This window comes from Onthophagus taurus, chromosome 8, assembly GCF_036711975.1.
Source record: "Onthophagus taurus isolate NC chromosome 8, IU_Otau_3.0, whole genome shotgun sequence".
Classification (NCBI taxonomy): Eukaryota; Metazoa; Arthropoda; class Insecta; order Coleoptera; family Scarabaeidae; genus Onthophagus; species Onthophagus taurus.
The window spans coordinates 18899412-18916055 of NC_091973.1; the positions used below are offsets into that span (position 1 = coordinate 18899412).

The 16644-nt window shown below is 35.4% G+C and overlaps 2 protein-coding genes across 2 annotated transcripts; one reads left to right on the top strand and one right to left on the bottom strand.

Annotated features, from left to right (window-relative positions):
- Positions 1–5360: 5360 nt before the first annotated feature.
- LOC139431347 (uncharacterized) lies at positions 5361–8975 on the bottom strand. Its single transcript, XM_071199002.1, has one exon. The coding sequence runs from the start codon at positions 8973–8975 to the stop codon at positions 5361–5363; it is 3615 nt and encodes a 1204-aa protein (XP_071055103.1).
- A 6436-nt stretch (positions 8976–15411) lies between these two features.
- On the top strand, positions 15412–16644 carry LOC139431348 (uncharacterized). Its single transcript, XM_071199003.1, has one exon. The coding sequence runs from the start codon at positions 15412–15414 to the stop codon at positions 16642–16644; it is 1233 nt and encodes a 410-aa protein (XP_071055104.1).

The following is a 16644-nucleotide window of genomic DNA, read 5'->3' on the forward strand; positions in this document are numbered from 1 at the left end:
TATAGGCTTCGCCCTTTGCCGTCATTTTCTCCTTCCTTTCTCTCGACCCACTTTGCCCCCGATCCAGAGCATTGATCTTTCACGGGGTTACCATCCCTAAACGCGTGGAGGTGGGGTCATCCTACTATCCCGTACACAGACACTTTCCTCCCCTCATTCATCATCATACGTGTCTTTACGACCTCTCGTGGACCATGCCGGACCATTGCCGGTTTCACAACGGCCCGACACTTCAGGGGGGCGCTTATACTCCTTCCGTAAGTGGCCGTCGTACCTTTACGGCCTCTCACGGCCCATCCCGCTTTCAAGTCTTTCCACTTGTTGGCGGGACTTTAGCGGAATCGCAGCGGCCGTGCGCCCTCACGCCTCTCGCCGTACATTCACCCCACCGTATATCCTTCCCCACACTAAACATGAAATCAAATTATCACATATTTACATTTGTATTTCCGCCACTTTATAATTTATTAATCTTTTCTGTTTCATCTTATTTGAATCCATGTTGCAAGCTCTTAGATAAATTTAAAATGGTGATTAATTAGAAAAAATTAAAATACTTCTTGTACTTGCTATTTAAATATTTATTGAAACCGAGTTCGAAGTATTACTTCATCATCAGTCAAAACGTCAAGTCCTTAAAAAAAAAATGTAAAACCTCATAGAACAACACACCTGTTGAAAACAAACAATCAACTAACAAAACATCACTAAGAAATTAACGAAGCAAGATCTTATAGTTAACACGTTACAAATTTGTCATGAGACAAAATGTTTTTCAGATGCCGCCCAAGGACAGCACCATCCACATCGTACGTCGCAGCCCAGTACCGGACCTTCTGTAGCGATCCGCAGATCTGTTCAGATTTTATTAATTAATTATTGATATGTTCATTCACTCTCGAAAGGAGGGAATCGTTGCTCGACTCATCCTTCCCTTTCTTTTCTTTTCTCTAATTGTTATAGTTGTAATTGTTCGATTGGTTAAACCATGCGTTGGCCAATAAGATTATTCTTAGAGTTAAGAACGTCCAGGGGAAAAACGTTTTCCTTCTGTTTTCCTTCCCTCTCTTTTGTTTAATTGCTGATATTGCAATTTCTAATTGGTTGAGCCATGTGTTGGCGAATAAGGACTTTCCTAGAGGAAAGAGCGTCGAGAGGGTAAAGGTTTAAATATTGAGGAGGAGCGCCTTTTGAGTCAGTTCGGTTTGGATTTAAATGAATTTCTTCGGCGAAACACCCTATTCGGTTTCGGTTAAGAGTCTTAGTGGAAAGTCCGAGTAAGACTCCGGTAATTCTTAAGTTTGATGTAAGTTATTTAATAAATAATTATTAATTAACTTTTATTCGATCGGATTAAAATTAAAGTGTTACACTTTTTAACGAGTTACTCCTCTCAATATTATCGCTTTGACCCTTGGTAAGTCGTTAATGTTTTATTTTACATATTAACTTGTAAAGATTGTAACTAATTGCTTTGGCTTTTTCTGATTTGGTATGAACGTACTATCGGCCAAACCTTATTTACTACATGGCGTAAGGGACAGAAAACAAATCCCCCGCACGGTCGCTTTGCCGAGTACTGCCGAAGAATCGAAAACTGGAGGGGCGTACTCATTTTCTCTCGAACCTTTGCTCTAGCCTTGTCGTCTCTTCAACCCTGAAGTGCCGGGCGCCCGATGCCAGCTTAAAGTCGAGCGCGCCTTGGATTCGAACAAAAATACACAATTTCGTTTTTACAATTCAAATAACTGTACCAATGTTATGACGTAGTCGATTTTAAAAATTCATAAAATAGTCAAATATATTCATTAAAATAAAATAATTGAACTTTAATAAGTGAAAAAAATTGTTTCTTAATTTTAAATACGTTTCTGTACTGTATATCTTCGTAAAGTTAAAGAATTTAGTTAAAATTCTATGTAAAAATCGTCTCTTAATTTCCATTAGTAATATTTTTTTTCTAATCTCATTTAAAATGGCATTTTAACCGTTTAATATTATAGAAAGTCTCAATAATTTCAAGCCATTTACGACCATTAATGCGTTTACGCACCGTTTCTTCACATTTTTTTGCGTATTTTTGACATAAGGCTTTTGCGAATTTTTTTTTCTTGAGTTGATATATTTTTTTTGTAATAAGTCTTAAAATTTTACAATAATTTCTCATCTTCATCGTAAATGGGTAAACAATAAACTTTTTATTTTTTGTACACTTTAGTAATGTTAAAAAATTTATTACCTTATTCACATAAGGTAATATAAAATTTCTGTTGAAACTACCTGTAAACTGAATTTTATAGATTGTTATTTATGAGCATGATAATATTCCATATTATAATGAAAAACCATTTGATTTTGAGTATATAATTCATTTATTTACAAAGAAAATTTTATTAATAATAAAACATTTTATTATATATATATACATTTTTTTTTTTTTTGCGCAGAGGAGGCGAAAATGCCTTACGCACCCCGGCCTACTGATGGCGCCTATAGTTCGTGGGTCGGAAAAATCGTATTTCGGCCGGGAGTGTGGGACTACAATTAATTAGCCCCTGCTACCCACTAAATACCCCCCTCTCTTCTCCCGGACCACCCGGATTTCTGCGGAAGTCGTTATATCCAGGATTCAATTGCAAGAAAAAAAATATTGATGGTTACTATTAATTTTATTAAGGTTGTCTTAACTTACCGGCTTTGGAAGGGGCTCTTCATCCCGCGGGATGAAGAGTTTTATCTTTTTCGTCTTGAGGACCACAGCCAGGTATGCGCTTATTGTTTCTCACTTGATATTGTCGGTCAGCATTGAAAAAATTAAAAAGATTTCATCAAATATTAAGAACAGTTTAATAATAAAAATTATACCTACTTAATAATGAATAAAATTTGTTATGTCAAAATTTAATAATGGGTGTATAACCTGTTATTATTTTGACATTCTTCTAATCGGGATGTCATTGAGCCGACCAATCGCTGACATAAATCCCCGCCACGAAGACTATCCCATTTCCGCATAACGTATTCTTCTAAAATATAATTATATATATAAAACGTTACAATAATAATAAATAAATATTAAAAAACAAAAAGTATTAAAAATATATTAAAAATAGTTTATTGTAATTATTATTGTAACGTTTACTTTTGATTGAAAATTATTATTTGTCAAAATTTAACGAAATTCCTTAATTAAATCATTCATAATAAAATACAACAAAATATTTATTTTAATCCAATTCTGGGAAACATCCCCGTCTCTTAAAAGTCTCGCGGTAAGATTTTACAAAGGGTTTGCGATGGTCATAAAAAATGAGATAACGCAATTACCTAAGTAGTATAGAAACGCCGATTCTAGATAGGAAGTTGCTCCACAGCTCCACATCCGCTCCACATGACGTCATCAACCCAATGTAAAAGGATAGGGAAGGGTACCAACCTATGGCTGTGGAGAAAACAAAAATAGGTTGGTATTGGAAAAGTAACTAGATCTGGTGACTTTTAAAAAAAGTAACGCGCCACCTAGTGGCTGGTAGTGGAACTAAACCACTACCAACCAGGTAGACTGCTACTTTTTTAAAAAGTCACCAGATCTTGTTACCAACCTATTTTTTCCCTCAAGCGTTTGGTTGGCACCCCTCCCTATCCTTTTACATCGGGCGGATGACGTCACGGAGGAGCGGAGGAGCAACAACTTCCTGTCTAGAATCGGCGTTTCTGAAAGATGGCGCGTTGAACGCATAAAGGCGCGCCTCACAACTCTTGAATGCGCGTGCGCAGGAACTTGGGAATATTCCGGAAAATAATAATAACACAATTTAACACAATTTAATTCCCCCCCCAATCAACCCAATAAAAGTATTAATAAACATTTTTATAATAATAAACATTACATAATAAATAGTTACAAAAAAATAATAAAAACCTTAATGTTATGGTACTTTTTTTACAAATTCAATTATATGAGCGGGCTTCGGTTTACCACCATCCTTTATTATTATACACGATACATTGATCTTGTAACTCCAAAAAATTTCTTGATCGGTAGGTAAAAAAGAAACGTTGAGAAGCAAGCCCGCTTCTAACTCCACCACAACGGAAGGTGACGACCATGCGCAGCTCGTAAGACGTTTTCCATTAACAATAAATATGGTAAAAGGGGTAAATCCAACTCAACTTCGAATAAATTTTTTCTTTGGTTTAAACTCACAAAGACTGAAAAAAAAAAACACAGAGACGACTATGAGACATTGCGCGCGGTTTACGTTTGACGGGTAAATCCAACTCAACTTCGAATAAATTTTTTCTTTGGTTTAAACTCACAGAGACCGAAAAAAAGAAAAACACAGAGACGACTACGAGACATTGCGCGCGGTTTACGTTTGACACGTTCGGTTTCTAAAGTAAAACTGATTATGAGTTACGCGATACAATGCTTTCCTCGCCGGGGCGGAAGTGTCAACTTACGACAATCGGCGCGGCGCATCACCAAGTAAAGTGCAATGCACCTCGCCGGCGGGAGTGTCAAGTTACAATCAATGCTGAGCAATGGAATAATTGACCTAAATGAAATGCTATACATATATATAATTAATATTAAGAAAGTAAAAAAAAATAATACAAATTATAAAATTTTTTAATGCGTTTTCATTAACAAAAATGATGTAAGTGAAAAAAAAATACATTTAAATAAAAGAAGGAAATGGTTTAAATAATACAATTTAATTTTCCCAATTAACCCAATTTAAATATATTGAAACATTTTAAAATACAATCTTGAAAGTTTATACACAATTAAATATATACAAAATTTAACAATCGGTAAAATTAACAAATATAGTATTTGCATTACGATACACATGCCAATAGTTATAATTGTAATAACAATCGTTAATATATTCAAAATCATTAACATTAATATGGTCGTCAATAATTAATTTAGCTGATTCATTATCAGGAAAGTATCCGTTAACTTTTAGGAAATCTTTAAATTTTCGATGATCTTCAAAGTCTTCATCACTACCAACATACAGAATATCACCCTTGCGATAAACCCTCCATATGTTATTTTCAAATTCACAAAATTGTACAAATTGCGAATCATTTATTTTATCACCATCGATGTCTCGTATGTCTACAAGTACCAAATCGAGCTGGGTAATTTCTTCTGGGAAATCGGTATTTAAACACTGCTTCAGTTTAAGCCGAAAGTCAGTCCAAGACATTATGACCACGATGTGAACACTTCGATTTTTAAAAGGTAACTGAGGCACATATGATTTAAATTTACAATTAAACATAATTTTTTAAAAGTCAACTAAATAACAGCAGAATTTAACTTACAACTAAAAAATATAAACTATTTATGATAATGGAGTGTTGATACGATAGTGACCCCACGCTAATGTACTCACCCCATCATCATTAATATAACGTTTCGAATCACGTGATGAAAGAGCCAATTTATTTTGTAGCATGGTATATATGCTATGCTTTTGACTTCTGAACAAGTATTGTTTCATGTAAATATCTCTTTTTGACGTTAAACATTCCAAATAATGTTCAAAGGTAATTTTGCGTTTAACCACAGCCTTCTTTACACCTTTAGCCTTTTTAGTGATACGGCCGGAACAGACCCTATTAGCGTACAATTTAGAACGTAAACCAATAAATTCTGACATGATTCTACCTGAATTTTCATCTTTCATCAACCCCAATACCGCTTTATTTTGTAGTGGGATGCTAAACTCATTATCCGGAAGATAATTTGACGTATCGAAGCGTTCTAAATTATCTTTTACGAATGCATACACATCATCTGTGGTAATGGACACAGTGAAGCTGTCGGTATCCATGTAGCACAATTGAATTTCAGAACCAAATTTAGGTTTCAAAAAATCATAATAAAATTGGTACATAAGTAATTTAGAAATTTCCAAAACTGCAAACCCTACATATAAGGGTTTATCGTAAACCACATGCAGATGTTCCATTTGAATAGCCGAAAATGTTTCCGTAAAAATTTTTATATTTTTAAAATTTAATTTAGCAATTAGACTACGTGCCCCTAATTTTGGTCTACCCGTTCTCTTACGTATATCTTCCCAACTTGTCACTAACCTCACATCGACCCTTTTATCTACATTTTCCATAGTTTTACCGAAAACCGCATTATTCATTAATTTAAAAAAGTCCTTTTCAAAACTATTCTTAGCAGTTTGACGTAAATGTGTGTTAACGTCGATGTAAGGTTTAAGCCAAGCTGATTGTTTAAAAGATAAAATACGATTAATTTTTCTAACTATAAGACCGTGAGCGACGGCATGGTTTAAATTTCTATAATGAATTACATAATTTTTCTTATTAAATAAATTTGGAATAAGTCTTTTATCGCTTACGCTTTTAGAGTTTGGCGGGCATATATTTTCGGCTAGAAATGGTAGATCGTTATGCAAATCGTGTAATTCGCGCGGATATTCAATATCAACGTCCAATATATACCTGTAATCTGAGGTATCGGATACGTTTCTAAATTCGAAACTTCCAATTTGGGCCGCATCCAACCAAACAAACTCATTAACGGGCATATATTGAGACATTGCCCATCCATAGAGGTTATTTGCATCCCAATACATTAAATAATTTGAAGGTAAATCGGTGTTGAAAGTACCATCGGCCATATATTTATTATTTCCCTTAGCGTGACGATGACCGCAAAACGAGATGCCCCCGCGAATTCCCTTTTTAATGAAATGTACCTGATCTATATCTGTTAAAAGTTCGAGTTTGATCTGCGTGAACTTAAGCATAGCATCCCAAGATAAACCTGGCGCTGTATAATAATGGGCAGGGTCTAACCCATAAGTACTAAAACAAACCTCTCGAAACTTTTCAAAGATGTCTGCAAGTAAAAGTACATCGGTCTTTAGATATAGATCTGAATACTCACGTAAATTTTGACACCCGAATGTACGCCAAACGGTTTGCGCATGATTGTATTCATCTTCACTTATACCATCGAAGCTCAGCTTATTCATAAAAGCATCTTTAGAGGGTAATGATGTTTCACCCAATCTATCAATAGAATCAATATACTGATAAGGAAAAATACCCTTTCTTGTTAACAATTTAAACTGTTCGTGACGTATGAAAAATTTTTTAACGTGGATAAAGTCATCGTCCACAAGATTGCTGGCGAGCGAATCGAGAGAGGATGCCATGAACCTAAATGAATCTACAAAGCGCATTTTCATGTACACGTTTTCAAAATCATCTTTGTGCTGTTTTTTAACGCGATCAACTAAAACGTTTTTACTAAAGCTAATGTATTTTTCCTTGTTGTTGGGTAAAACATCGATACCACCCTCCGAATCGATATCAGCTAATTCCTTTACGAATAAGTGTGAATCATACCCGCTAAAATTGTGAAGAAATATCGGAATGAAATTAGGGAGTTTGAAATTAAGGTTACACGTTGAATGTGCGGCACCTCTAAATCTGCCGGTAATATGACAATGGTCGTGAACCTTATTCTGATTAAAACCATCAAACGGTGACTTACAAATATGGCATAACGAAGCCGAATTAAATTTCAATTCCTCTTCAGCGGTTAGAGGTAGCATTGGTTTAATACATTTTAAATATTCGTTGTAAATAAATTTAACGTCCTCGATTAATTTTGAAACAAAAACTTTACCACAATCGAGGCCCGTATACGTTTCGAATTTATAATATTTAACATCGGATGTTGAAACGATATAATAAGCAAAGCTATACGGCATGTGTATATCTACCGCTTCGGTAAAAGATGTTGAAGTACTAGGTTCGCAAAACTCTACCGGCTTTAAAATCGATTCAAAATCCGCATATATAACAAAGGGAACGTTTTGAGTATTTTTATAATTATTAAATTGTAAAATATTTTCAGGCGTATACGAACCTAGAAAGTTTGGCCTTGAGCGCACATTTTTCGATGGTAAAATGGTTTTAATATGATTACAATCATGCAGTTGATGATCGTTTAACAACTTTTGTGTGGAAAAGCGTGTTAAACAACCATCGCAAAGGTGTACAGAATGACCGTGGTTGTATACTTGTTTAGAAATCAAACGTGATAGATTTACAATTAAAACGTAATGTCCGTGTCCATTTTCATATAAATAAAGTGAATTTATATGGGTATCCCGTCGATTTTTTGTAAAATAAATTGGCCCTTCCACCACGTATTCTTTGGATGATTTAACTAGTTCATAAATATTTATACTTAAATTATTTAATTGTTCAATTTTAGGAATGTCTTTTAAATGCACGGGAAAGTTTATATCTTTTAAATTTAATACGGTTGAAAAGTGCGGGTACGATGATGTTAAGTTTCTATTACTTTCAACCGGTCGCAGATGAGATACGAGACTCCAAGCTAAACAAGCGTTGTCATCGTAGTTTTTGATGTTGATGCACGCTTTCTTGGTAGCGATTGATTCAGGAAGCGGGATGTACGACGAGCCGGGTATAGGTTGGAATTTGTTGATGTTTAGAAGAAGGTATGAAATAGAGAAGAAGGCCCAACCGGACCCCCTCTCCTGAAACTCTTCAGCTTGATGGTTAATACTTGCCACCATCTCATCATAAGTTTCAATAAAATCGGCGAATTGTGTAATTACTTCGAATTTGGTATTAAAATTCTTTTCGGACGCGGTAACGGTCTCATCTCCATTTTCATTAATTGTTGTTTTAATAAAAATGGATAAAAGCTCGAGTTGCACCTTCACCGAGCCGTTCAGGTTCATGTAAGATGTGATAATATTTCCGACAGTATTTCGGGAACGCGCAAGATATGTGGAGATATCATCATCATCATCATCACGATCTCCGGATATTTTATAAGACGCAACTCGATCTTTGTAACAAGTTGCAATCTTCTCAACACCTTTCTCAACCTCTATCGTATGATTCATCCTGAGATGTGACTCCAAAGCCATATGATTTGTGAAAGAAATTCCACACAAATCGCATAGCTTTGATCTATTATCACCTGATAGCGGTTGAGGAAGGTTTAGAAGGTTGCAAAATTGACCTTACCGCCGACGTCGATGATGTAGATGGTGGTACATCGATGGTGGGTTTCGCTTTCGAACAATTTGCCATTGCAGGAGGTGGCGCTTGGCGTTGAGGACCAACTTCTAAACCATTATCACCCGATAGCGATTGAGGAAGACGTTTAGAAGGTTGCAAAATTGACCTCACCGCCGATGATGTAGATGGTGGTACATCGATGGTGGATTTCACTTTCGAATAATTTGCCATTGCTGGAGGTGGCGCTTGACGCTGAGGACCAACTTCTAAACCATGCACTAATCTTTTATGTCTTTGAAAACTATCGAATCTCGAAAAAGATTTATCGCATAAAGAACACTCGTTCTTAACGTTATTAGTATGCGAAAGTCGCGTGTGCCGATCGAGGTTCCTTTTGGCAGTGAACGACTTTTGACACTTATGGCACGCGAACATCTTTAAAGAGATTTGAAATTGACAGTGTCAAATATAAACTTTAACGAGAGCAACCGCTTATTAAAACTGCTGATGTTGCGAGTACCACAGATGACTGTGAAGTAAAAAGTTTCTAGAAATAATAGGTATTTATATTAGATAAAAATGCAAACTAAGCAGTTTTTATTAAATCGTCGAGGTTCAGTAAAGTTCAATGCACCACGTCAGTGGAAGTGTTAAATTACATTGTGGTTACAATAATGCTGAGCAATAGAATTATTGGTGTAAATGAAATACGGATAAATAGAAATTTAAAACGCTAATTAATTATAAGGATGTAATAAATTAAAAGTTTTTAAATAAATAATAGGATTTATTAATATTTAAGTTGACAATAATGTAAAGTAAATATACGTTTTACTTAGAAAAAAACATTTAAACCTAAACGATATTGTCTTTCGGTATCCAACTGTTATGGGATGAATCGAATCCTAACCACTTAACGAACACTTGATTCTTTCTTCTGTTTAACACTTTTTCAACAAGATACACATCAGGTTGTTTGGATCTTTGAAGTTCGAATTCATAAAAAGCTCCTTTAATAGGTTGTCCACTCATATCTTCTAATAAATAAGAAATTGGATTCGTAATTTGTGTTTTAACTATTTTAAATAACTCAGTGGTCCAGTTGGGTAAATATCCCTTATCGAAGACATGCTTATGCTTGCTAATGCGAACTACATCTCCAACATTAAAGTTTCCCTTACCGGCAATTTTAATATGATTGTACACCGTATTGAGAAGTTTATTTTCTACAGATTTCGAATTTATTTGAGATGGTTTCATTTTCGTGGTTGAATGCTTTGAATTATTATATTGAGTTGTAATAGCATCCAATAAGTGTAACCATTTATGATTTCCGTAAAGACTAAACATTTTATACAACTTTTGTTTTATGGTTCTAATTACGCGTTCAGCTATTGCAGCCTTCATTACGCTATACGTTGAATAATGATTAATTTTAAATTCCATCATCAACTTTTTGAAGTGTGTATTGTAAAATTCCTTTCCCTGATCAGTTTGTAGATTTTTAGGTACACGACCTTCAGAGAGAATTGAACGTAACGCGTGTATTACATCTGTTGAGGATTTATTTTTTAACGGCCGCATCCAGAGATACTTTGAAAAACAATCGATAACCACTAAGATGTATTTATGTCCAACATTGATTTTACCAAATTCAATCATTTCAATAAGATCAGCTTGCCATAAATCATCGATCCCCTTCAATATAGTTCTGCGTCTAGGAAATAAACGTCTAGCGGGACGATGAAGTTCTTCAACTATAGTTTGTTTCGCTTTCGATACCTGCATTCTTACGCTCATGGATTAGGTCCAACTTTTTTTTCTCCAATATATCTAGTCGTGAATTTATAGTGCTTTCCATATCAAGTAGACGATCTGCAACACCCTGTATCCCATTTCGTAGATTTGTTGTGAGTATATCAAATGCATTTAAATTAGTGTTGAATGATTTTGTTAGAGTTGTAATTTGCTGACCATTTAATAGGATTTCCGCGTTAATTTTTTTAATGTCGCGTAAGAGTGTAGAGTTTTTAATATCAATTTTTGTTGACACCTGATGTATACGTTTACTATGATCTCCAATAATTCTTTGAACGTCCGCTATTATGACCTTAATTTCGTTTAAGATTGTAGCTTTCAATGTTTCACATATTTCGTCTACATAAATTTTTATCGCACAATCATTTTCATCCGTCGGTTGTTGAACGTTAGATAGTTTACGCCCCTGGATATCATAATCTCCATCTACGGTTAAAGGGAATCCAATATGGCGTTGAGATGTAGTTAAATTCTCATCATTCAATACTTTATTCCGCGCAGAACGTAATGTACGACCAAACTTATCAATGCTCACACCACTCACGCTTGATCCACCGTTCATTGGTACGCATAAATTATTATTATTATTATTATTATTATTATTATATAACGCCGCTCTCCTTCAGTTCTTCTATAATGGATGTGATTTCATTAATATGGGAATTGTTTCCTGCCGCATGTGAAGCGTACAACAATTTCAATCGATCTACCAATTCGTTAACATCATCCCAATATTTATACTCAACGATTTTCGAGTTCACTTCAAGATGTCGTCCGTGTATTAATCCATCCCCCGACTTATTAAATGTAAATAAAGGTTTAATAATTTTAGTATACTTGTACGATTTATTTCCAACTATAGGACCCGTAAAATTTCGCTTATGCGCACCCGTATACGCTAGAACAGATTTGTAACGTTGTAGATCCTCTTCGGTATAGTTCGTAGGTCGTTTTAACTGTATAAGTTCATATAACCCCGTAGAGGCTTGTATGCGTTTTTCGCCTCCGAGAACAATATGAGAAGGTTTAAACTGGACAGTCTTCGATCCAATCATCCAATCGTTTTCATCAGGATCATAACGTATACCCATTCTCTCATCAATTTCTCCTCTTTTACCAAACGTATAATATAAATCCCGAATTTGATTCGGTAGATTTTCTATAGGTAAATCCTCCGCCTTCAATTTTTGTTTTGCATCCGGCGGCGTTTTAAATTCATCATCACTTTCAGGAAAAGTTAATTTTTTCCTAAATGCCGGAGTTTTAAAATCGGTTTCATCAAATTTCGTTTTAACGTCAACACCGACATCATCAGTAGGTTGATAGTGGTGATGGTAATGTACAGAAGAAGAAGGTTTCACTTCACTTAATTTATTAGTCATATCTTTTAATGAATCGCTTAAAGGCTGATGTAGTTTAGCGATAAGACGGTCATCGTTTTCTCGACCGAGTTTAAGCGCTAAATATTTTTTCTTAATAGTATTTGTTATGTTAATTATAGCTTTATCCCTCTCACGTATGGAACGCTTAGTCATTTCATCGTTATGTGACATGCTTACTCTCACAAATACCAGATAACAATGCAATAATTTAGTCCGGGTAAATAAATTTATCCATTCCTATACGATACCTTCCACCCTTTACTTCAAAATCTTTCATAATAATCATAGGGTTATATTTATCATCATTCCAACACCGTTTACAAGCGTCCTTGAAAACATCAAACTTCATGTCGGTGTTAACGTGTTCATCATACACATGTTTTAAATTAACCTCATCTTGTTTGAATAGAATTAAGACGTTTGCATTGTCTCGTATTAGGTGTTTAGGTATCCGCGTATAGGTTTGCGTAAGGTAGAACGAATCAATATTATTATGTCGTCCCATACAGAAAAATGATCGAATCTTATCCTGTTTATCGCATGCTACATCGTCAAATATGAAAATTGAGTTTTGTTTAGCTTCAGACGGATCTATAACGGCATCATTATCGATGAATCTATAAAGTCCTATTTCGGGTAACTGTTTCATAATCATTTCTAAAAATTCATATTTCGGTTGATGTAAGGATTTTGAGTATATATAAATATTTTCAAAATTTAAACCATTTTTATCGAAAATGAGATTTAACATCAAGTTGGTTTTCCCACATCCGCTCGGACCGCATACTATTGCTCGTATACTGTTCGGTATGAGATCGCCATGCCTACGACTGGTTATCGGTTTCATCATCGTTAACCGATCGAGATCGGTTAATGACATTGTGAGAGATGGGTGTTGCACTACACGCATTATAAAACTAAAATGAGTTTTAATCTTCATGTGCGGGTATATAAGGGATGTGAAAGCGTAAACCGCATCAGTTGAGTATGCTGTTTACTCGAGATAGTACATCTGCGACGGCGGGGGGAAGCGGAATACTTAATACACTTATCAATAAACTACCCGTTGAGTTACACGTTCCAGGCTATCAATTTTGTGGACCAGGAACAAAATTGAAGAAACGTTTGGCTAGAGGCGATAAAGGAATAAATCCATTAGATCGGGCTTGTAGAGAACACGATATAGCGTATTCGGACAATAATTCTTTAGAACAACGTCGCATGGCCGATAGACGTTTGGAGGAAAACGCTTGGGGGAGAGTGAAAGCGAAAGATTCGACATTGGGGGAAAAAGCATCAGCTTGGTTAGTTACAAACGCTATGAAAGTGAAACGAAAATTGGGAATGGGTCATAAGGGACAAAAAATAATTAAAAGATTAAAAGATAAAAAAAATAAACCGATAGCATTTAAAAGCGTGTTGGTAAAGCAAATCGCTAAAGATTTACCCAAAACAACAGATAATTTACGGGAAGCGGCTAGATTAGCTTTGAAAAGTGCTCGTATAGCTGTTAAATCCGCGGGTGGAAAGAAAAAAGTTAAAATTCCGCGTACAATCCCGTTACCTATTACAAGTGGTGGTATACTACCGATATTACCAGCCATATTTGCCGGACTATCAGCTCTCGGAGCGTTATCAGGCAGCGCGGCTGGTGTGTATCGCGCGGTGAAGAGTGGTCAAGAGGCTAAAGAGAAGTTGAAAGAAGCTGAACGACACAATAAGGCGATGGAAGCTATCGCGATTGGCGAAACCGGAAGTGGACTTTATATTAAAAAATATAAAAAAGGATTGGGTTTATATTTAAGTAAAAAGCAACAAAAAAACTTGTAACTAGGCTACCTAATAGACCTCTAACAAATCTCGATATAATAAAATACGCTAAAACACTTAAAATTCCAAATTTTCGCGGAGTGTATATGCGAAATGGATTGCCTAAAGAAGGTCCTAAATATTATGAGTCAGCTGTTGTAAATTTAGATGATCACCGAGGTAGCGGAACCCATTGGGTAGCCTATAAAAAAATTGGCAATAGGGTGTTATATTTCGACAGTTATGGAGATCTAAAACCACCTAAAGAACTTTTAAAATACTTTAAAAAATGTCAAATTGTGTATAACCACGATAATTTTCAAAAGGATAACCCGTATAACTGCGGTCAATTATGTATAAATTTCCTACTTAACATAAGAAATAACTCATTTGAGTGAAAATGTCACAGACGTTCACACTGGTCAGTACAAAAAGCGAAATCTCCGAAGACTATTATCCGCCTATAAAATTAGACCCTAACTCGAGTTACTCGCTTGCTCTTATTGGATTCTATACGTATAACAGTATACCAAACATTGAACAAGGAGTAAACGATAAATTTTACTTTACCGAAAAATTGCCCATTAATAAAAGCCGACAATCAACTATAGACGAGGGGGCATTACCACAGGAAATCAAAATTCCTACTGGTGCATATGAAATAACGGACATTGAGAAATTTTTACAAAAAGAGATTTTACGTCGTATCGGATTGAATACGGTTGATGATCCTGAAAAATTTTTTTCACTCAAGGCTAACAATAACACCTTGCAGTGTGAAATAAAAAGCGATTATTTTGAGATAGATTTCTCTCAACCAAATACGATAGCTTCTATATTGGGGTTTTCCAATCGTAAACTAGATGTATCGATAAAGCATAAATCAGATCTTCCGGTAAATATAATACGTGTGACATCCGTTCGAGTGGAATGTAATATAATTTCCGGCTCGTATTACAATAACAAATTATCTCACACGCTATATGAATTCGCTCCAACTGTGGATCCTGGTTTCAGTATAAATATAGAGCCAAGGAACCCCATTTATTTGCCAGTGGACACCGATCGTCCGATATCGAACATTACACTAAGATTACCTGATCAGCGTGGTAAATTGGTAAACTTTCGTGGAGAAGAAATTGTTATTAGATTAGAATTAAAACGAACTTCATAATGGGGCTGTTGTTCCAATTAAAAGCCACCGATCCTCAACAGCGTTCATCTATCAAAAGAAAACATTATAACTCAGGTGGAAAGAGAACATCTAGATCAGTTAAAAGAAAGACTTCATTGCGAGCGGACAACAGACGTTTTCTCGAGCAGTTGGGTTATCATGTCTACACAAAAGTTAAATATATACCGCGAACCCATCGTGGATAATTCGATCGCTAGAGAAGAAGTGCATAGTTACCATCCTTCCACAAATTCTTTTCAAAATAACGATATATTCACCATTGAACTAAACCAAGAAGATGTTTTATTTTCGTTCTTCGAAAGTTATATACGTATTGAGGGAGATTACAAAGAAAAATTAAACGATCCAACTGATACTATCCAGCTAACGCACAACTTACCAACATATCTATTTGAGTATATCGCATTTGAGCATAACGGTACTGAAATCGAACGGGTACGTGAACCCGGTTTAACATCATTGATTCGAACCCTACTTCAACAAAACGAAGTGGAATGCAAATCTTTAGAAATAGCTGGTTTAAAATGGCCACCCGAAGGAAATTTGCCTACAGTTAGTGCGAACAAGGATTTCACGTTTCAAATCCCATTAAGTCATATTTTCGGATTATTTAGGGACTATAATCACGTTATGAGAGGTCGCTTCAAATTTAGATTTGTTAGAAGTCGTACTGACTCCAATTGTTATAAATCTACATCAAAAGCCGATTCTAGCACCGCAGAGTTTACTGTAAAAACGGTTACATTGTTGGCGAAACATGTGTACCCAAGCCCATCTATAAAGATGAAGCTGTTAGATGGTTTAAATAAAAACGCAAACATTCCCGTACCGTTTCGGAAGTGGTCTTTTTATGAGCTACCTTCAATGAGAAAGGGAAATAAAGAGATTTGGTCGGTCACGTCAACAACTAACAGAGGTAGACCTCAATACGTTATAGTTGCATTCCAAACCAATCGAAAGGATCAGCCGAATTCAGATTGTACACTTTTCGATCACTTGAACATTATAGATCTTAAAGTATATCTAAACTCATACTGCTATCCATTCGAGTCGATGAATTTGGAGTTTGCGAAAGAAAATTATCTTGAACTCTATAAAATGTATACCGAATTTCAACCATATATTTGGGAAACATCTCGAAAACAACCGATTATGGATTTCGCAAGCTTTAAAAAAAGACCTTTATTCGTGGTGGATACCACTAAGAATAACGATGAAGAAGCCGCCCCATCCGCATCATGTGAGGTGCGTATCGAAATTCAAAGCGGTAAAGATTTTCCGCCTGATACAAAAGCATACTGTATACTACTCCAAGAATCCATGTATACATACAAACCTTTGAGTGGGGAGGTATCTGTAATTATAAATTAA